This window comes from Megalobrama amblycephala, linkage group LG10, assembly GCF_018812025.1.
Source record: "Megalobrama amblycephala isolate DHTTF-2021 linkage group LG10, ASM1881202v1, whole genome shotgun sequence".
NCBI lineage: Eukaryota > Metazoa > Chordata > Actinopteri > Cypriniformes > Xenocyprididae > Megalobrama > Megalobrama amblycephala.
Window position 1 is genome coordinate 24812694 of NC_063053.1, and position 21911 is coordinate 24834604.

General features: G+C 38.0%; 1 protein-coding gene across 2 annotated transcripts; it reads right to left on the reverse strand.

The window, feature by feature from the left end:
* Window positions 1-1555: 1555 nt before the first annotated feature.
* Window positions 1556-20009, reverse strand: lrrc73 (leucine rich repeat containing 73). 2 transcript variants are annotated; one of them, XM_048205552.1, is made up of 6 exons: window positions 19197-20005; window positions 13651-13811; window positions 8999-9121; window positions 8498-8598; window positions 4151-4346; window positions 1556-1924 (listed from the first exon to the last, which is right to left on the reverse strand). In XM_048205552.1, the coding sequence occupies exons 1-6, from the start codon at window positions 19466-19468 to the stop codon at window positions 1851-1853; spliced, it is 927 nt and encodes a 308-aa protein (XP_048061509.1). In that variant the 5' UTR covers window positions 19469-20005; the 3' UTR covers window positions 1556-1850. The 2 variants fall into 2 exon arrangements, with proteins under 2 accessions (XP_048061509.1, XP_048061508.1); XM_048205551.1 differs by lacking the exon at window positions 1556-1924 and adding an exon at window positions 3174-4044 and having other exon boundaries at window positions 19197-20009.
* Window positions 20010-21911: the final 1902 nt, after the last annotated feature.

The following is a 21911-nucleotide window of genomic DNA, read 5'->3' on the forward strand; positions in this document are numbered from 1 at the left end:
ACCAGCATTAACGTCTTGAGCAGTTTGAGCTACAGTAGCTCGTCTGTTGGATCTGTCCACACGGGCCAGCCTTCGCTCTCCACGTGCATCAATGAGCCTTGGCCGCCCATGACCCTTTAAAGACAGACCTACTGTGATTTCTGAGGTGGTTTATCAGTACTATATGCTTTTGTTTAAGCCATCAGCCCACAATTGTTTTTAAAAATGATCATCTTGATCATGATCATGACTAGCTGAATTTGTAGTGAAAAACTACATTACCCACGAGGCTGTACAGAACATTCCACCAATTAGAGAGTTGGAGAGCTTGCAGGAAATGGCCGCTCCAATGAAGCACTGCGGATGATGCAATCGAGTTGATCAACAGTTTGGGTTATTCTAATTCTAATACTAATTCTAATACATAGATTACTTCACTAATTACTCTCTAAAAAGTATTGCATTACTAATTACAGATTACTTTATCAACCTTTGATAAGTTGAACAATACAAGAACAGAGATGAAACTGCTCTTTTAATTCTTTCGAATAAATAATATAAAATTGCATAAATTATTCTTAAATCCACTATTGTTTTATATAGAATTTTAGAATATAGAACATTTTGCAATACACTTAAAATATATTGTTTCTATAAATATAATCAACGACTTGAAATTAGTTTTATATTCTCCATCTTTTTTTTATTAGATTGTCATTCGCAGTGCTTCGTGGGATTGTAGTTCTTTCCCTCATTAAAGCTGTGAATTACAAAGTCTTGTGCCTTTGTCTTTGTCTGATTTCCAAATAACGGCTTTAATGAGGGGCAGAGCTACAATCATTGCGAATGACAAAATCAAGTTAAAAATGAGAGATAAATATAAATTTATTGATTAAAAGATGTTGATTGTGTGCACATTGAAATAATTATATTTTTTAACAAATATTTAAGTGCCATAGAGCTTAGGGAGATTGACGCGATTACATTATTCACAGTGCTTCATGGGAAGTTAAAAGCTCTTTTGGCATAGTTTGTTTGTTTCGGTGGAGATTAGTGGAGATTTCTTTGCAGAATCATGGGTAATGTAGTTTTCCACCAGAAAATCTGCTCTTAAACACATTTAAATAATGTGAGCTGATGGTTTCAACAAAAGCATTTACCACTAATGAAAACCTTGTAGTTAGACAGCAGTTCTGTTTTTATGTTATCCTTCAAAATCACTTCCCCTATGGAGAAAAAGAATGGGATTTTTACTTCCGGAACATGTCGTATTAGAAAATATATCTCTGAATGCTGTGATTGAATATTAGAATCAAGCATTTTAGCAATTCTATAACTGATATTAAAGAGTGATTGGGGTTTTTACATTTTAAATTTACAGTAACTTAAGGATTGGCTGGTTAGTTTTATCAGTTACCCCCTTTTGGTATACGCCATAACTAACCCATTCCACTGCAAAATATGACCATTCAATACTAACCATGCATATATATCTTTGATGTAGTTCTTCTCACAATATTTGAATTGTCAGGTCAGACACAGCAAGAAAAGAAAAAAAAAATAAGAGCAAAAAGCATTTAAAAATGTGTAAACTGATTTATTCAGGCAACAGGCCATCACATCAACCCTATACAGCTTATCTAACAGAGTATACTGTTATCGGTTAAATGCTCATTTATAAATAGACTGTACATCTGTAAAATAAATAATTCACTATTGCGTATTATAAGTCACTTGGTGTTTAAGGTTTTTGTTCCAGCTTTGAACTGTCTTGCTCTAAGTGCTACAGGTCATGCGGTGTGAGAGGTTGCACTGTAACTGGTGGTCTTGCAATAGTCGTACAGTGCAAGCAAACATAGGCAGCTCCAGAATCACATCTCTGTCTCTGCCAAAAAGCTCTCACCCAGTCCTGATGTCATCAGGACCATCTGGGAGCTGGAAGAGTCTGGAAGGGTCAGAGACAATTTGGTAAATGTTTGTACTGTATGAAGAGGACAGGAAAAGGCTATTCCAGTTCTTAGTCTACTAAAGATTCTTCCTTACAGGGACAGTTCACATTCTCTCATCGTTTATTTACCCTCACACCTGTATGACATTCTTTTGTCTGGTGTATTTTTGGAGAATATCCTGGCTGCTCTTCTTCATATATACTACCAAGTTTGGGGTCAGTAAAATTGTAATTGTTAAAAGTTCCAAGGAATCCTTGGCTTAAGACGGACAAAATGCATGTCTTGGATTCGCTCGTCGTTCAGGCGAAATTTTTGGGTATTTTGGATTTGAAAAACCTACTTTTGCGAAATTCAGATTCAAAACGTTGCAAGTGGGTGGAGTCACTTTTACTAAAATGGCTATAACTTGTGAACGGAATGAGATTTTTTTCACCAAACTCAGCTATGTAAGAGCTCACTCTTTGCTTGTGTGAAAAAGGATGCAGTGACTGGGCACTTGTTGGCACTATAACAGGAAAAAACATGAAAATGGCTATAACTACTTCACAGTAACGCCGATCGACTTGAAAATTGGCATGCAGTGTCTTCATCCGCAGTGCCATGACTGTCTATGAGGACATTGACGCATCTCAAAAAACGTCCGCCATCGGCCACTGAAGTTTGAGCAGCTATCAAACTAGGTTAACTGATCGGAACGAAACTCACTGGGACTGTTGGATTCACGGCCTTAGAGGTCTGTGAGAAATTCAAAAGAAATAGCCACTGGGAGGCGCCTTAAAGTTTTTCACGTGCGTAAAGGATCGTGTATCGCGCGCGGCCACGACATTCATACCACATGGTAGAACTCCTCATTCTGAGCAACTTTGTCTCTAGGACCAACTCTGGTCCATCAAATCGTTCATTAAATATTGGAGATTATTTCAAAAACCAACTTGGCGAACAAGTCCTAGGTTTTTGGCTCAACCTCGATGACTGTTAAAAAGCTTTATAAACCATATATTTCCTATGGTAAATTGCCCATATTTGCTGTAAATGGTCTTTTCCATCATGCTTGCTAAATGAAACATAATACATTTTTACGCATGTGCTTAAAGGTCTTAGAGATTGAGATTGAACCCCGATAATTGCTGCTCCCAGCTATATTTTATTCCTGTGATCAAAGCTGAATTTTCAGCATCATTACTCCAGTCTTCAGTGTCACATGATCCTTCAGAAATCATTCTAATATGCTGATTTGCTGCTCAAGAAACATTTCTGATTATTATCAATGTTGAAACAGTTGAGCTGCTTAATGTTTTTGTGGAAACCATTATACATTAATACTTTTTTCAGGATTCTTTGATGAATCGAAAGTGAAAAAAAAAACAGCATCTTACTGAAGTATTTACTGTAACTGTCACTTTTGATCAGTTTAATGCGTCCTTTCTGAATAAACATATTAATTTCTTTTAAAAAAAATCTTACTGACCCCAAGCTTTTGAACAGTAGTGTACAATAATGGAAATGAGAGGGGACTGGGTCTTCAGGCTCCAAAATGACAAAAAAACACAAGTACCACAAAAATAGTCCCTGCAACTTGTGTACTATATATCAACTCAGTAATGAAAAAAAAAAATCAGCTTTTCTTCTGAAAATCATCTCTCCCAAGCTCTGAAATGTACTATAAAAGTCTTGTGGACTAAAAAATGGGGCATCGACACCATTGATTATACTGATATGAAGTACTTTTTTGATACTTTTAAGGTGTTTTTTTTGTCATTATGGAGCTTGACATCTCCAGTGCCTATTAACTTTTATTGTATGGAAAGGACTGGTCAGGATATGCTTCCAAAATTCACCTTTTGCGCAAAAAGTTATATAGGTTTGGAGCTGCAGGAAGTTGAGCGATGACAGAATGATCATTTTTGGCTGAACTCTTCCATTAAAATGTATCTTTACTAATAACAATCTCTAAGTCTAAAGACTTTAGTACATACAGGACAGAGAACTCACAACTTGGCCATTATAAGAAATTCAAATTTCTATTTCCTAAGTAGCAAATGATCTCTCCTAAGTAATGCATGAGAAATGTGAATTTCTGTACTTCCCTTTTGCCCCAGCCTCTTAGAACCAGTTACTGCAGGAAAGTCATCCACACACAAAGAGGGAAAGAGAAAGTCTAAGTGAAACAGTCTCGAAGCAAAGACAACAGGCTGAGAGAAAGAGGCTGGGTCAGCCCTTACTGCTGTGGGGAACCCAAGCGGGTTTCTCCCGGGGGTTCACCGAGCTGCCGCGGGCCTCTCCGTCCTTATCCTCCTCCTCCTCGCCCTCAGAGAGGAGATCCGAGATCTGCTGCTGCAGCTCAGGACTGATGTCGTTCTCGGCTAGAACCAGGACACGCAGGCTGGTGGGGTAGTTCTCCACCATGTCTAGGAAGATCTGACCACAAAGGAACAAGGAAAGGAAAGGCATGAGGAAAATGAATGTGCCCAAGGCATGGGATATTACATGTGAAGAACGCTGAAAACTTTGGAGGAAATGAATACTTGAAGAGCAAATAAATCTCATAAAATCATATCATAACCGATCCAGTGGCAGCAACTACCTGGTTGACACTCCAACTTAGTAGGTGGCAGTATTGCACCTTAATGCTCATTGCTACCCATCATAAAATGGAAAAAAAGAAGACGTACTGTATAGCTTCCAATAGCGGGATAAAATAGGATAAAAGCATAATAGAGGCACTTAAATAATCGTTCCAATTCTATGAGAAGAAGGAATCCACACTACATCTACTGTATAATGATAATGACACAGAGGAACGCTATCATTGGAATCATTTTCAGAAAGATTTTTTCCAGCTGATGAATGATAAAAACATTGACAGCCAATCATAATCCAGCTGACTTTAAAGAGCTCAAGCATTTAAACCAGCAAATGACAAAACTGCAGTGCACTTTAATAAAAAGATCTATATAGTTCTATAAACATCTATATGCACTGCTCAAAAAATTAAAGGGACACTTTTTAATCAGAGAATAGCATCAAGTCAGTTAAACTCCTGGGATATTGGTCAGTTCAGTAGCAGAGGGGGTTGTTAATCAGTTTCAGCTGCTTTGGTGTTAATGAAATTAACAACAGGTGCACTAGATGGGCAACAATGAGACGACCCCCAAAACAGGAATGGTTTTACAGGTGGAGGCCACTGACATTATTTTCCCTACTCATCTTTTCTGACTGTTTTTCACTAGTTTTGCACTAGGGTCGGTGTCACTACTGGTAGCATGAGGCCCTACAGATTTTGCACAGGCAGTCCAACTCCTCTAGGATGGCACATCAGTACGTGCCATTGCCAGAAGGTTTGCTGTGTCTCCCAGCACAGTCTCAAGAGCTTGGAGGAGATTCCAGGAGACAGGCAGTTACTCTAGGAGAGCTAGACAGGGCCATAGAAGGTCCTTAACCCCTCAGCAGGACCGGTGTCTGCTCCTTTGTGCAAGGAGGAACAAGATGAGCACTGCCAGAGCCCAGCCCTACAAAATGACCTCCAGCAGGCCACTGGTGTGAATGTCTCTGACCAAACAATCAGAAACAGACTTCATGAGGGTGGCCTGAGGGCCCGACATCCTCTAGTGGGCTCTGTGCGCCCTGCCGGCACCGTGGAGCTTGATTGGCATTTGCCATTGAACACTAGAATGGGCAGGTCCACCACTGGCGCCCTGTGCTTTTCACAGATGAGGGCAGATTCACCCTGAGCACATGTGGGAGACGTGAAAGGGTCTGGAGAAGCCGTGGAGAACATTATGCTGCCTGTAACATCGTTCAGCATGACCGGTTTGGTGGTGGATCAGTGATGGTCTGGGGAGGCATATCCATGGAGGGACGCACAGACCTCTACAGGCTAGACAATGGCTCCCTGACTGCCACTAGGTATCGGGATGAAAAAACAAAACAAAATAACGACTTTTCAGCAATATCTAGTGATGGCCTTTTTCAAAACACTGCTTCATGGAGCCTTACGAATCTTTTGTTTCGAATCAGTGGTTCGGAGCGCCAAAGTCATGTGATTTCAGTAAACAAGGCCTTTAAGGCGTCATAAGTGTTTCGAAATTTCAATAGTTCACGTGACTTTGGCAGTTTGATACGCGATCTGAACCATGATTCGAAACAAAAGATTCGTAAAGCTTCATGAAGCAGTGTTTTGAGATCGCCTATCACTAGATATTGTTGCATAAAGTCGTTATTTAGTTTTTTTGGCGCACAAAAAGTATTCTCGTCACTTTATAATAATAAGGTTGAACCACTGTAGTCACGCGAACTGTTTTAAATATGTTTTTAGTACCTTTCTGGGCATCTGAAAGTGTTACTTGTCTTGCTGGCAATAGAAGCCTCACTGAGCTATCGGATTTCATCAAAAATATCTTAATTTGTGTTCTGAAGATGAACGAAGGTCTTACAGGTGTGGAATGACATGAGGGTGAGTGAGTAATGACATAATTTTCATTTTTGGGTGAACTAACCCTTTAAGGTACAATCACATTATGGAAATTTAGTGGGCAAAAAGGTCCATTGTTGTCAATAGTGTAACGATGTATGAAGCACAGCTCACACCGAATCACTTTCAAAACAAGCAGCTTTCTGTCAACGCAGCAAATCTTTCGCCTTCACAAGAAATCCCGATCGTGTGGATTCCTATTGAAACGACTGGGTTTTGCCAGTGAAAATTTGCTGAGCGACTGTCCAAATATGCTCCACATAATCATCAAACCAGTACAATGTTCAAATACTTAATAATCATGATACAGTAGCACAAATACCCGGATGACCTACACCTGCTGAGATTCTGCAACCAACACACACTTTACCATCCAATGACATCAAGAGAGATCAGGAGATATCAAGTTCTCTATCAAAGACTTCACAGTGTTTTTTCAGGACAAAGGTCCAAACTCTTTAATCACAGCCATTATGAGAGTATCACACACACTGGAGAACAAACACTGAGAGCACAAATAAGACATTTTATGTACAACCTTGCCCTCTAGTGGAGAATTATGAAGACAAAATAACCCTCTGCCAATTCTACCTCCTGTCTCAAAGGAAACAGAGAAGGTTTGAGAGCATTTAAAGCAATAGTTCACCCATTTACTGATGTCATAGGTCATGTTGTATTGACCCTGTGGTGTTTTCTTTCTTTCATGAAACACAGATGAAGATTGATAAATCCAGACATTCTGTACAACACCTCATTTTGTGCTTCACAGAAGAAAGATAATAATATGAGGCTGGGATGAGATGAGGGTGACAGAGGTATTATGAATTAAAGTTGTGCTTAATCCATCATTTTCCTCCACAGTGCTATTTTTCAGCAGGTGGTGATAGGAAAAGGTTCAGGATTACTCATCTGGTTTATAAAGTGCATATCTGAACTACATGCCCGATCTTCTTTCAAGGGCAGAATTAATGTAGCCCCTGCACAGATTACCTTATATGCATCATGGATATTTCACCACTGATTTAATTTAGAAGGAGCTGAAGTAGAAAAAGAATATTATTTTTTTTTTGCAGAAATCAAAATGAACGTTATATAATATATATATATATATATATATATATATATATATATATATATATATATATATATATATATATATATATATATATAGTTGCACTCTTATAGGTATTTATACAAGTGTTGGAGTGCAGCTGAAGATCATAGAATTTCATCCCAAAATGAAAATTCTAATTATTTACTCACATAATTTCTTTCTTCAGTGGAATTTTGAAGAATAGTCAGTCATCATGATATTCATCTTGATTAATATGAATTCATGATATCGTGATTTACACGCTACCGTTCAAAAGTGTGGGGACAGTATGTTTTTTTTTTTCATTTTATGAAAGAAGTCTCTTCTGCTCACCAAGACTGCATTTAATTCATCAAAAATACAGTCAAAACAATAATATTGTGAAATATTATTACAGTTTAAAATAAATGTTTTCTATTTTAATATATTTAAAAATGTAATTTATTTCTGTGATCAAAGCTGAATTTTCAGCATCATTACTCCAGTCTTCAGTGTCACATGATCCTTCAGAAATCATTCTGATATGATGATTTGATGCTCAAGAAACATTTCTGATTATTATCAATGTTGAAATCAGATGTGCTGCTTAATATTTTTTGTTTTTCTGGTTTCTTTGTTGGAGAGAAAGTTCAAAAGAACAACATTTATTTGAAATAGAAACCTTTTGCAAAATTAGAAATGTCTTTACTGTCACTTTTGATCTATTTAATTGATCCTTGCTGAATAAAAGTATTAAAAAAAATGTTCTGACATCAAATTTTTGAACAATAGTGTACTGTTTATGTTTCACAGATGAAAGAAAGCCATACAGCAGTTGAAATATGGAGCACGAGTACATTTTTCATGTTTGGTTGAACTATCTTTTTAGCCTGCATTTTATTCTAAATATAGCCTAATGTAAATATTAAACAACAACAACAACAAAAAATCCTTCATAAATAATTAATTTGAATAAATATATTCAAAAACAACTGTTTCATGTAGCAGTTCTGAGTTTGGATGTACCTGTGCTGATTGATTGGTGAGGCCGGTTCCCTCCAGGTCCAGAACTTCAAGAGTTCGACTGGATGCGACAGAGACAGCCAACATCCCAGCGATGTGATCCCCTGGAAAACACAAGCAGCGGAAAAAGCTGAGACAGAGGACTGCAAACCTAGTTTTCAAAGTGCAAACCCTGCATTTCTCCAGCAGAAACATCTGCGTGCTTAGGTAGCTGTTTCATTCACTGGGGAGCGACAGTCAGCAAAATAAACGTCTCAATATATATATACTGTGACATCTACACCCTCCACTATACTGCAGGGAAAGACCTGCTTCTTTGAATTAATTGTTAAATAGATTTAAGTGTATAACTGATAAAAAATGCTCTAAAGCTATACAATAACTGTCTATGGGATTTCAATTTGCCTGAAAACTAGTCCCTGATCAAACTTACTGTCAGTTTACCAATATTCATGTAACATGACAAGCACACATCCATACCTCAAAACTGCAGAAATCACTCACCTAAGGGATTGTAGTCAAGGTTGAGGACCCGTAACTGTGAGCTGTGAGCCACAGCGATGGCCAGTCGAGCCCAACCCTGGCTGCTGATGGCTGGGTTGGCACTCAGTGTAAGCTCCTTAAGCCCTGTGCAGTATTATTGATCACACTGTTAATTCATAATAGCTCCCAGCATGCTTCTAGATTTAAAGATATACTATCCCAGCTAACAGTGAATGTTCTCAAATCATTCTCACAAAGTTATAAACAAATCAGTAATGTTTATAGAGTGTTCATTCAAAGTTATTACGTTCTTAATAATGTTCTCAAAACGTAGGCACAAAAACAATATCCGTACATCGCTCATGATTTTTTTTTTTCTGAAACATTTAAGTTGGCCGATTGTCTAAATTTTTAAATGTTACAACTTGTTTCAGAATGTTCAGAGAACATAAAAAAGTAACATTCCCATAATGTGCTCAAAATGGAATGTTCTCTTAATGCTCGCATAACCAAGAAAAACTGTTTTTAAAATGTTTTAAAAAATGTTTTGAATGTTCAGAGAACATTCAGAAATAACGTTTTCATAACGTTAACATTAAAGGTCCCGTTTTTCGTGTTTTTTTGAAGCTTTGATTGTGTTTATAGTGTGCAATATAACATGTGTTCATGTTTCGCGTGTAAAAAAACACAGTATTTTTCACATAATTTACTTATCTGTATACCGCTGTTTCCACTGTCATAAAAACGGGCTGATGACTTCCTTGTTCTATGAAGTCCCTCCTTCAGAAATACGTAACGAGTTCTGATTGTGCCAGCGGTTCCTGTGTTGTGATTCGACAGCAGTTTAGCGCATCTTGCCCGGAAAGGTCACGCCTCTTACCATAACGTGGAGATGCACGCGCTCAGTGTTATTGTAAACATGTCTTTAATTTTACCCTATCAATTTGAGCCGGAATCAGACCCGGTGATTGGACTGCGGGATGAAAATAACAGCGTTTCGACGACATGGCGACAAACACACTCTACAAACGCAACTCTTGTGTATTCCTGTGGGCGGAGGTTAGTCAAAAAACTGTTTTAGTGACGTCATTAAAGAAGGAAGTAGAGGGATGTAGTCCAAACTGGCCGTTCGATGTAGGCGACTTCTGTTAAATAAAATATCTCGCTTGGCATTGAACTTTGAGCTTTAAAATTTTACAGATTTTATTTATACTCTAACAACAACATTACACACTAACTAAAGTTTGAAACATGGGATCACGAAGAACGGGACCTTTAAGCCCAAAGTATACTTTACTTTTATGCATACGCGAAGGTCAGCGTACAGTGCGTGTGATGCGAATTTTGTCATCAGAAGAGTATGCGCGTACTGTAAGTGCACCGCTGGATTTTTTTAACTGCGTGTACTTGTGCAGGTCACACATGCGCATTTAATTGTTTTTGCAGTAATTAGTTTATCCACAAGGTGGCAACCGTGCCCTGGAGGTACTGATTCACAAGGTAGTCAAAGAAACTGCATAATATAACTGACCAGAACACATGCAAGCTACAGCAACAATGGAGGCCTACATAGACGAGAGATTGTGTGAAGAGGTTAGAAAGTACCCTCATTTGCAGGGGTGCACATAATCTTTTTTGGTCTGGTTCTCAAGGGAGCACCTGGAGATGTTGCTTGGTACTCACACTTTGCTCTCCTCACTATCTTCTTTTCTCTCGAACATGGTAGATGATAATAATGATGGTTTTTTTTTTAACATTAAAGGGTTAGTGAACCACACTCCGGAGCAGAAGGGGGCAGTTATGCATAAGCTGGATGCCAACCGCCATAAAACAGGAAAGAAGAAGAAGAAGAAGCAGAGTCGTGAGCGCGGATCAAAATGTATTTTCGATGCTTCAAAATGTCGCGGATGTCCTAATCGCCAAAAACAACCACGGCGACGTAAAAGTGCATTACCAATGCCGACAGATGCAAGGATTCAATGGAATCAATTCAATGGAAAGGATTCCGGAAGAGAATACAATGCTGAATAAAGTCGTAGTTTTTGTATTTTCGATGCTTCAACAAATTCTAACTGACCCTCTGATGTCACATGGACTACTTTGATGTTTTTATTACCTTTCTGGACATGGACAGTCAACCGTACATACATTTTCAATGGAGGGACAGAAAGCTCTCGGACTAAATCTAAAATATCTTAAACTGTGTTCCGAAGATGAACGGAGGTCTGACGGGTTTGGAACGACATGAGGGTGAGTCATTAAAGGCAGGGTAGGTAAGAAATTTTGTTCCAAATTTGTTTAAACTTTCTATATATATACATGCATAATTAAAATGTAAGAACTCTGATAAAAAGAGTATAAAAATCGAGTGACTCTAGACCGTTTAATCTGTATTAAACACAGCTCATTATTTCCATCCGGGACGAAACATAGGATTGGCTTAGGCGGCTGTCACTCTCTCGCAACCATGGCAACCACCCTTTTGCCACACATGACCTGCCCACTTGCGCGCGCACGTTTGATTTGGGGAATCCAAGAGGCATGGATCCTAGGAATACCAAAACAATGGCAGAGAAACAGCAAGCTAAATTCACAGTATCGGCCTATGCAGTTAGTGAAGGCAAACCAGGCAAAAAAAGGAAGACAGTAACAGTACAAGAAAAGGCAATGAACAAAAAGTCTTTGGATAAACAAAGAAATAAAACGCGAGTTAATATCGGCGTGGCTTTCCAGCGATGGCGAGAACTGAGGGAACTCAAGGGGCTGAAAAGTGACTCCTTGATGGCTTTATTTCTGCTGGACAGGTAAATCTTTGTTTTTGTATTTTGATCATACATATTTTTTTGTTTATTTTTTCATGAAGCATGTGTCATTAGCACACGTAGCTGCGTAATATAGCTAACATAACATTACTTAGCGAGCCGTAGTAGAGACGATAAATAATGATAGCTATAGTGTTGAATTGTGCATAATTTTACCCTCTGTCTAACTCTTTTACCATGTTCACCTGTAAGTTTACCTGCACGTTTTTTTTTCGCCTTTGTTTTGTTTTTATATTCTCTACCTATGTTTACTGATGTCTTTATCTTGTATCTGTGTGTGTCGTACACACTTTGTTGTATGTGTGTGTTATTATTTTGTGTCTGCAATGCAGTTGTGAGTTGATATTTGAGTGTATGTTACTCTGTTGATCTGTAGAACAACGTATATGTTATGAATCTTACACGAAATTCATCTTCATCACAGTGTAAATGATGGTAATGGAAAAACGTGTATCATGCAACCTGTTTTTAGCTTTGCCTTATAGATAGCTCGTTAGCGAATCAAAAAATATATATTTTAAACTTTACCAATATCAATATGCTAGCTTGATAGTGAGTACTAAAATACATCTTGTTTGTTTATCTTCATAATTATAAAGTTATTTTTATTACATGTGATTCTGACATGATGTCACTACATGCCGTGCTCCTTCCTCTCCGCTCGTCTCAGGTAAATAATGCGTCTTCCAGCTCAGTGGTCGGAGTCACAAGTTCATGCGTTTTGGGGGCGTGGCTTTGGAAGGAGCCCAGAAGGGAGGGGGTGGAGTGAATGGAAATAATGAGCTGTCTTTAAAACAGTCGTGAGAGGTCTACAGACACTCGATTTTTATACTTTCTTTTTCAGAGTACTTACATTTTAATTATGTATTGATATATAAATAAAGTTTAAACAAATTTTGAAAAAAAGTTTTTTATACATTTTTTTGCCTACCCTGCCTTTAATGACATAATTTTCATTTTTGGGTGAACTAACCCTTTAATGACACAGACAACAGCAACAATATTAGGCTGCTGTCACTTTAAGACGGAATGCACGCACGGACTGAATATACCAGATTAACTGCGATCCGTTGCACCCCTAATAATTAAAGAACACACTTATCATCATGATTGCTATCTTACCAGAGATGGAGAAAAATCCTATTCCAGTAAGTAAACGTGTCCCTGTGAACCGGTCCTCAAAATAAAATGTTGGTACTCAAAAGCGCTTCTCTCCATGTTTTCTGGTGCGCATCGTTTATTTTTTACCACGCATGTGCACCCCTGCTCATTTATACAACTTTAGCATGAAAGAATACAAATATATTTATATGGGTTGTAACTCTGTGCATTCAACTATGCATTCGGCTTTATGAAAACATTAGCAAAATATTAATTTACAAAATTTTTGTTTGCTGGGATTACAGTATTTTCAAATTTATTAAAAACCTTACACACAGCCAATAAAATGAAATGATCCAGTCAGCATAATGAAGTCAGTGTGTTACAAAACTACAAAAATAGTTAAATTAACTAAAGAAACAGGTTATTTCAATTATTATTTTAAAAAAGTGAAGAAAATGTGTTTTGAAACATTTGCTGTGTGTTCACAATGATGAATGTGCCAAAGCGATGAGAGAGTTTTGCAGAAAGACTGCAGCAGAAGTGCGAAAGCAACTGCAATTTATCAGTTTTGCACAAACGGTGCACATTTCTGACACATTTCTTGGCACACGGATTTAGCCAAATCAAAAGTACTGTAATATACACTAAAACTCCTAACATAATATATAACTAACTGCTTATGAATCTCAATGTATCACAGATTTTTGTATGGAAACACCGTTGACTGGTGAAGCTGTGACGTTTTACCTGATTTGGCTCCATCCGGAGGAAGCATGCCACAAATGAGACGAACGGCCTCATCTCCCAGCATGCAGTCCCCCAAATCCAAGGACACCAGTGAGGGGTGAGTGGACAGGGCTCCGTTCAGGGTGACCAGTCCTGCATCTAAAAGTGGACTTCCGTGGAGACTATAAGTGGGAAAACAGAGACGGACATTACCTTCTGTGCTAAATTTGCATTGCCTGAAGGAAATGGCAGCAAAACAATAGTGTTTTATATTTAGGTTTTACCGAATAGTTAAGGGAAAAAATTTCTCCCAACTAATGCTGTAAATATACAGGGAACCCTCTCATTTGGTACATTACTATAATATTAGAGGTTAAAACTAACAACAGAGCCCAAACTATTATATTCGTATACCTGGCTTGAACTAACAGCCTTAACAGCCCTAAATTCTGAAAACACAAGAGACATTTTCTTCACACACAGTGTGAGCTGCGGTCTGACATGTTTTTCCGCACCATTTTGATTGTCAGGATGTAATCGGCCCTGATCATTGGCTGTTTTTAAACAATCGGCCGATGGCTGATAGTGAAAATAATTGCGATACCGATTATTGGCTGATACAACAGTGCATCCCTAGTTTTAATTGTTGACTCTGTATTACAAATCAGAGTCGCTTTGTTGATGTCAGGACCAGTGTTGGGGGTAACGCATTACAAGTAACGTGAGCTATGTAATCAGATTACTTTTTCAAGTAACTAGTAAAGTAACGCATTACTTTTAAATTTACAACAAAATATCTCAGTTACTTTTTCAAATAAGTAACGCAAGTTACTTTGTTTTCCCATTTATCGACTGAGGAATAACTGCAGACGTGTTGTGTGTGCTGTGTCAACATGATAGTTATTGTAGACCAGTTCTAGACTAAGGCTGCGTTCCACTCCAAATTTTAATGCCCTTCACTCGCCAACTTCCCTCCATCTCGTGGACTCGGATGTGCCTCATTGCTTACGTTGCATGAGTGCCCACTACTGGTGGAACTCATGCATAAGGTTTAAATTACACTAAGCCCTTGATCACTTGGAATTCACTATGGAGCTGATTTATTATTTAAACCCCTTTTGTACCTATAAATTTGTTTTACACACCATTCTATATGCATACAAGTTGGTGGAGAAAATATATAAAATCCTATAGGTATATATGAGCAAAAAAATTACAAATACAAAACAAAAAATCAATAGTATAAACTTTGACAGTGAACATAAGAGCATAACGGGCAAGTAGGCCTATTATGTGATTAAATTTCAACATAATTAATATATTATACACTACTGTGCAATTAATTCTCAAAATAATTAATATATCATACACTTTAGTTAAACGCGATCTGCTGTGACATCACAATCAAGTTGAATTGTGGGATACAGAGCTGCTTGAAGTGAACTTCGGAGTAGACTCACTCCCTCGGCCAAAATCGAGAAGACGAGGGTCTGTCCATATAAACTTCCCTCGTCCACTTCACGAAATGGAACGCACTTCAAAGTGGCGGCAGGTATTCCTCCTAAGGGAAGTGTTTAGGGAAGTTTGTGAGTGCGTGTTTAAAAGTGGAGTGGAACGCAGCCTTTATGCAAAGAACTTATACTGACAAGAAGCGACACTCAATAGAAAGTTCCACTGCAACACCAGCGCCCAGCAGCAGCCCTACGCTTCCACCATTTTGGGGTGAAAGCAACTCGGCAGTCCACTAGTTTTTATGGCAATATCAGCTTCCAACCTGAATGATGACAACACAGAATAAAATACTATCACTAGTGATCATCAAATCCTTTTAACAGTTTATTTTACAGCCACTTTTTTCACAAAACCTTTGCTCTCTAGAAACCCAGTCAGTTTTGGTTAAAATTCTTTGAAGTTCAAGTATTAGCATTACAAACAACGAATTAATACCAACATATGAAATTAAATTAAGGACATGCATCAGAAAAATTGGGAATGTTGGACAATAAATATATAACAGAATATAACAGCTTGACAGTAAACTGTTTTTGCATGTTGTGTTATATTAATGTCTGTTAAAGCATGTAAACAAAAACACAGCCATGTGTCCAAAAGTGGGAATTATGGGATAACAGACACAGCAATGCATCATGTTCTATAAGGTCTTTATGTTTAGCGTGATCCAGGGAATTACAATATTACAACAATACATACAATATATATTTCAGACCTAGTTGAGTAATTTACTATTACTATTACTCCACTAGGTCTGATATATTGTACCTTTTAATCCCCTGGATCACGCTACAAACATGATGATCTTAACTTTATTAATTATTAATTGATTAATTTACTATTAATAGTAAATATGTAAAATTGCATAAAATGGAAATACTCAATAAAGTAGGCTAACTACGTTACCTCAGATGGATGAATGGTTGGATTCCACAACCGATAAAATAAAACATATATAAGACAATACATTTACTGTAGTGCCGTAAAATTTACTGAATTTGAGAAATTTTCTATTGCGTTTCTGATTTGGCAGTGAGCTTCGATTTTGGGTGCGTAAGATGTGATTCTATTGACCAGTTGGCATTTTCACCCCAAAATGGCCGCAGCGCTACCGAAGAGCAAAAAGCATCAGAGTTTCGCCTCTTGGTTTCTATACTCTTTGCTATATGTGAGCATACATTTACTCATTTATTTCTCCTGTATCCTATTCTTCTGTATTCCAGAATGGCAGCACAGCTGAGAGGTTTGTTTGAGCTGCGCCCTCTAATGTACAGACCTGAATCTGCATTCAGAATTTGCATTTCACTTTTGGTGTGAAAGGGCCTTTACATTTGCCAAAAATATAACTTTTTTGTTGTTATAAAATCAAACAACCCAGCCCAGATGAGAAAAAGTAACGCAAAAGTAACGCAACACATTACTTTCCATAAAAAAAGTAACTAACACAATTAGTTACTTTTTTAGGACGCAACAAAATATTGTAATGCATTACTTTTAAAAGTAACTTTCACCAACAATGATCATGACACTCAGCTCTTTTTGTCCTTTTATTTTTCGGAGGTGTTTTATTTTATTTAGTTCCTTAAATAAATCAATGCTATTGGTCACCGTTTACGTCTGTCTTTCTGATTTACAAATATATTTAGCCTTTAATCCCCGGGGGGGATAAAAAAAAAAATCCCTCCCGGGTGATGCTACTCCACAAACCACCAGCAGAGCATATAAAATACCAAGTAAAACGCTGCGTTTATATAGAACTGTCTCTTTACGACCACAACAAACGGGACACTTTTCAGACGCGCATTCTGACTTCGCATCAGCGGTGAGGACGAGGGAGCTTCAGTTGAACAACAGTGAACTGTGGTCAGATGAGATGTTGTCAGGCTATGTCGGTAAAACTCAGAAAAAATTACATGACTGTCCAATCAGCCGTTATACTGTGCTCGTGGCGCGCACTCAAGAATTGCATGCGCAAATGCGCCGGCGCGCGCTGCATAACTACTTTATTATAGCTTAAATAAAGCGCAAAACAAACTACGAACAATGACCGTCGTTGTTCTTTTGTAAGTTAAGTCATGAAATTACCAAACATGCGATCAAAGCTGCCTCAAAACTCTGCATGTATGTTTTTGTTGACATTGTTTTAAATTGTTATCCAATTTGTTGGCCTTAAAACGTCTTAAAACTGCACATATGTACACCAGGGAAATCTAAATTTTCTCAGGGGAGCATGCACCTGAACCCCCCTAGCAAACTACATTTTCTGACCTCGGTAATTATGAAACCCTGCGTACGGCCCGGCTTATATTCTGTCTAATAAAATATGAGGTAAATGTGCATTTCTCCAAATGTGCGCACTTTTGGACTAAAACTTTGTATGTGTAGGCCTATGCTCTGAGATCAAAAATAAATGGGGCCAAACGCGACTGAATGTAAAGGTTTGTGTCTCGTTATTCTATTAATAGCTACCGATTGATTTTGCATTTCTATCAGAAATGAAGAATTATTAGTGTCATTGTAAATGGTGCAAAAATCTAAGCTATCTAATACTTCAAATCTCAAGGTTAAATCAGAAGATTTAAGATTTTTTACCAATTTATATAGGCCCTACTAAAAATAGTATATAGCTCCACTGGTTTTTAACAAATTTTCAAAAAAAAAAAAAACACACAAATCGCACCCTGCATACAGTACAGTAGTATTACATCTTTTATAAATTGAGATTTTGGCCAAACGTATTTTACAACAGGAAAAACTGAGCGCTCATAACTGATGATGACGTAGCCTAATGTAATGCCGTCGTTTTAATGACAAATTGCACATTTGCACATATTCGCTGGTCAAAAACCCTGCGTAATTTAATCATATTATATGGTCACACAGTACGGTTAATGTTTACGATGTTAATATGTATTTGCTCTCTAGATAATTTTTTTATCTAGTATTGTATACTCCCCGCTCGTCTTTACATGTATAAACATGGTTTTACTACAGTAATGTACAAACTAAAAACATTACAGAATCATCAGGTCACTGTGTCTTTTTATATTTTATCATGCAGAAAGTAGTGTGTGTATTATTGTGTGTTGATAGGGACATCTCAGTGGATCACAGTGAAGTCATAAACATCTTCAAGCACATGGCTCACAGAAGATTGCTGTATAATTAGTTTTAAAGAAGTCCTGAAACACTGTATATATATAGGTGCCCCTTTTCAGTTTCAGCACATGCCCTTCAAAAGGTCTGTGCACGGCCCTGGTCAGCTGTGTATGAGAATAAACAAATTGTGGCTTATGAATGGCTTTTTAAAACACAATCAGTTAAACTAATTAAAAGAGGTGAAATCATCATCCACTTGAGGTGATGATAGTGTTGCAAGTCTCTGAGTATAAAGGATTTACAAGACAAAGAAACAATAGAAATATTATGACTGAGCAGACAGGGAGGGTTGTAACACATTTTGACACGCAAATGCAAATGATCTGAGAAGGACGACCAATCACAATTCAGTGTGCTGATATTAAAATGACGTCATCGAAGTCCCCAGAGATTGAAAGGCAAACATTGTGAGATCTTCAAACTAATTTTATAAAAACATATGATCTATATTTAATATGTATACTAAACTGTTTTCGGGATCAAATAATTAGCCTACAGAAAACTGAGAATAAAGAAGAACTTTATCATTTAGCGGACGATTGTATCCAAAGCGACTTATAAATAAAGATTTTCATTACTGCAAAATTAAAAATTTGTCATAGAGCCAAAAATACACAATGCCAGTTTTAAAGATTAAGGTAGATTAGCACACAAGCAGAAATATTGGATGTGGTTTGGGGTTAATTAGCCTACTTGTCAAAGTAAAAACAGCCCACCTGAAGGTCTCTGAAATGTCGATTCATTTCTTCGATTTAAGTCTCTTAAGTCGTTAAATCAGCTCGCTTAGAAAAGTAGCACACTTCTCGATAACATCGCTAGAAATATCGCCTAAGTACGCGCGATAATATTGCTGTCGTTTGCTTTCCTAACTAAGGAATCCTTTAGGAAACACTCACAAGAGGGTTTGGATGGATCTGTTGGCCTTCAGAGCATCTGCCAGATGTTTGGTCCGGCCGATGGTGGACACCACGCCGAGGTTCAGGTTGAGTTGTGCGAGAGAGTGCGACTCCGCCACGCCGCGACACACGCGGCCGAAGTCCCGGTCGGACAGCTGACAGCCGCGCACGGACAGCAGCCGCACACTGTTCTCCTTCAGGCTGTCGCATATGTCTTTGATTTCAGCACCGGACAGCGCCTCTCCAGTTATCTGAATAGAGCCCGGCAGCATCTCGGTGGTGTCAGGCTTGACTAACGGGCATTATGGATCCTGGAGTTCGGATCCGCGATGTCTACTCCATCCGACGCCAGAGCACCAGCTGCAGGCTCGGAATATCGCGGAAGGCGTGGTGCTGCTGCTGCTGCTGCGACTTCAGCGATTTGTGCTTCCTCTGTGTTTGCCTCCTGACATGCTTGAGGATCCTCAAGGCTTCGGTCTGAACCACAGATGACGATGCTGGTGCTGTCGGTTACTAGGACTAAATGTCGCTCACATTAGATTGCTCCCTTCTCACCAGCACCACCATTCGCGAAACAGGCATTAAGCGACTCCAGGCTTGAGGTAATCCGCCTGACAGCTGATGGTGGGATTGGCCACAAGAAGAGAACGTGTCTCTGTGTCGAGCGCGCGTGTCAACGGAAAACGGGCGCGAGCTTATAGAGGTGACGAGTGTAGCCTACATCTATTGCACTGTACCGATGATTACTTGGGTCTTGGAAGTAGGTTGCAAATATAGAAAATAGAACACTGAGACAAGTTGTCACGCCTTTTACACCAGTGAATATTTGTCTTTGTAGGTTTATTTTTTAAAGTTAATTTCTGCATATAGGCCTACACTAAAAAATGCTGGGTTGTTTCAACCCATGTTTGGGTCAAATATGGACAAACCCAACCGGTGGTTTAAGAATGTAACTTAAAAATTTAAACCAACGGTTGGGTTTGTCCATATTTGACCGCGAACCCAACCGTTTAAAAATGTAATTTAAAAATTTAAACCAACGGTTGGGTTTGTCCATATTTGACCGCGAACTCAACCGTTTAAAAATGTAATTTAAAAATGTAAACCAACTGTTGGGTTTGTCCATACTTGACCGCGAACTCAACCGTTGGGTTTAAAAATGTAATTTTAAAATTTAAACCAACGGTTGGGTTTGTCCATATTTGACCGCGAACTCAACCATTGAGTTTAAAAATGTAATTTAAAAATTTAAACCAACAGTTGGGTTTGTCCATATTTGACCGCGAACTGTTGGGTTTAAAAATGTAATTTAAAAATTTAAACCACCGGTTGGGTTTGTCCAGATTTGACCGCGAACCGTTGGGTTTAAAAATGTAATTTAAAAATTTAAACCACCGGTTGGGTTTGTCCATATTTGACCGCGAACCGTTGGGTTTAAAAATGTAATTTAAAAATTTAAACCAACGGTTGGGTTTGTCCATATTTGACCGCGAACCGTTGGGTTTAAAAATGTAATTAAAAAAATTAAACCAATGGTTGGGTTTGTCCATATTTGACCCAAACATGGGTTAAAACAACCCAGATATTTTAGAGTCTACACTCTAAAAATGCTGGGTTAAAAACAATCCAGTTTGGGTTATTTGGCAACCCAGCACTGGGTAAATATTGGACAGAACACTTGCGAATTTATTTTTACCCAGCTTGCTGGGTTGTTTTTTTAATACTCAGTACTGGGTCAGTCAATTTGATATTGTTTTTTAATTTTAAATAATAAAAATGCACTTTAAAATCTCTCTATACATATAGGACAGAAAGAGTTCATATACAATATTATTTATTCAATGGCAAATCAGTCTTTTACAATCATAAAATACTCCAAAACATTTTTCAGTCTTTGCAACTGAGTGACACATTCATAAAGACAATATTTGCCGTAATAAATAAATGCGTAATAAATGTAACTTCTGTTGCTGTTCACGGTCGGGGACTATTTTTTTTTTCAGCGGAAGGAAGCATTTTAATGATTTTACTTCATGAAAGTCGCATTGATACATATTTTTTTCTTTTCTTTAATATTTGTATTGTGTGTGGTAACCAAAACAAAATGATCGTTAAGTTCCAGTTTTAACTGGTTTGGCACAGACTACCCAACATTGGGTTATATTTACCCAGCGCTGGGTAGGTATGTGAGGGGATTCATTGACATTAAAAATGACTCAGCACCTGGGTAAAAATATTAAAAATAACCCAATACAAATTACCCAGCAGGCTTAACCCAGCATTTTGGTTTAAAAAAACAACCCAGAATTTATTTTTTAGAGTGTACCTTCATTATCTAATTGTCTGAATGTGTCAGTGTAGTTTTATTGGGGTCATTTATTGCAGCAGCTAAATACAAAACGTTGTTGTTGGACGGTGCATTCAATTGTTCATGCGTAAGCGCAAATAATCTTCATCCAACTGCAGCTCTGTGTGGCACTTGTGAATAATATATTGAATGGATCCACATGAATGTCACTTGTCCCTCAATGTCCCTCAACAGTCTGAGGATGTGAAGGTGGATTGTATAACCAATTGTACCCACAGCGTGTCTGGTTGCATGGCCCTATCTCCGTGACAGTCTCAGTGAGAGCAGGGAAATGTGAGCCCTGAATTAAACAAACACAATTAATTCCTAATGCAGCCCAGTGTATGGACTCACCTCAACTTACCCTG

Excerpts from the sequence above, each read along its gene's own strand:
- lrrc73 (XM_048205551.1), bottom strand. The coding sequence starts at position 19,468 with ATGCTGCCGGGCTCTATTCAGATAACTGGAGAGGCGCTGTCCGGTGCT. Across the intron at positions 4,347-8,497 it reads TCACCAATCAATCAGCACAG|ATCTTCCTAGACATGGTGGA; the intron begins GTACATCCAAAC and ends CTTTGTGGTCAG. Across the intron at positions 4,045-4,150 it reads CGCTTGGGTTCCCCACAGCA|TAACTGGTTCTAAGAGGCTG; the intron begins GTAAGGGCTGAC and ends ACTTTCCTGCAG.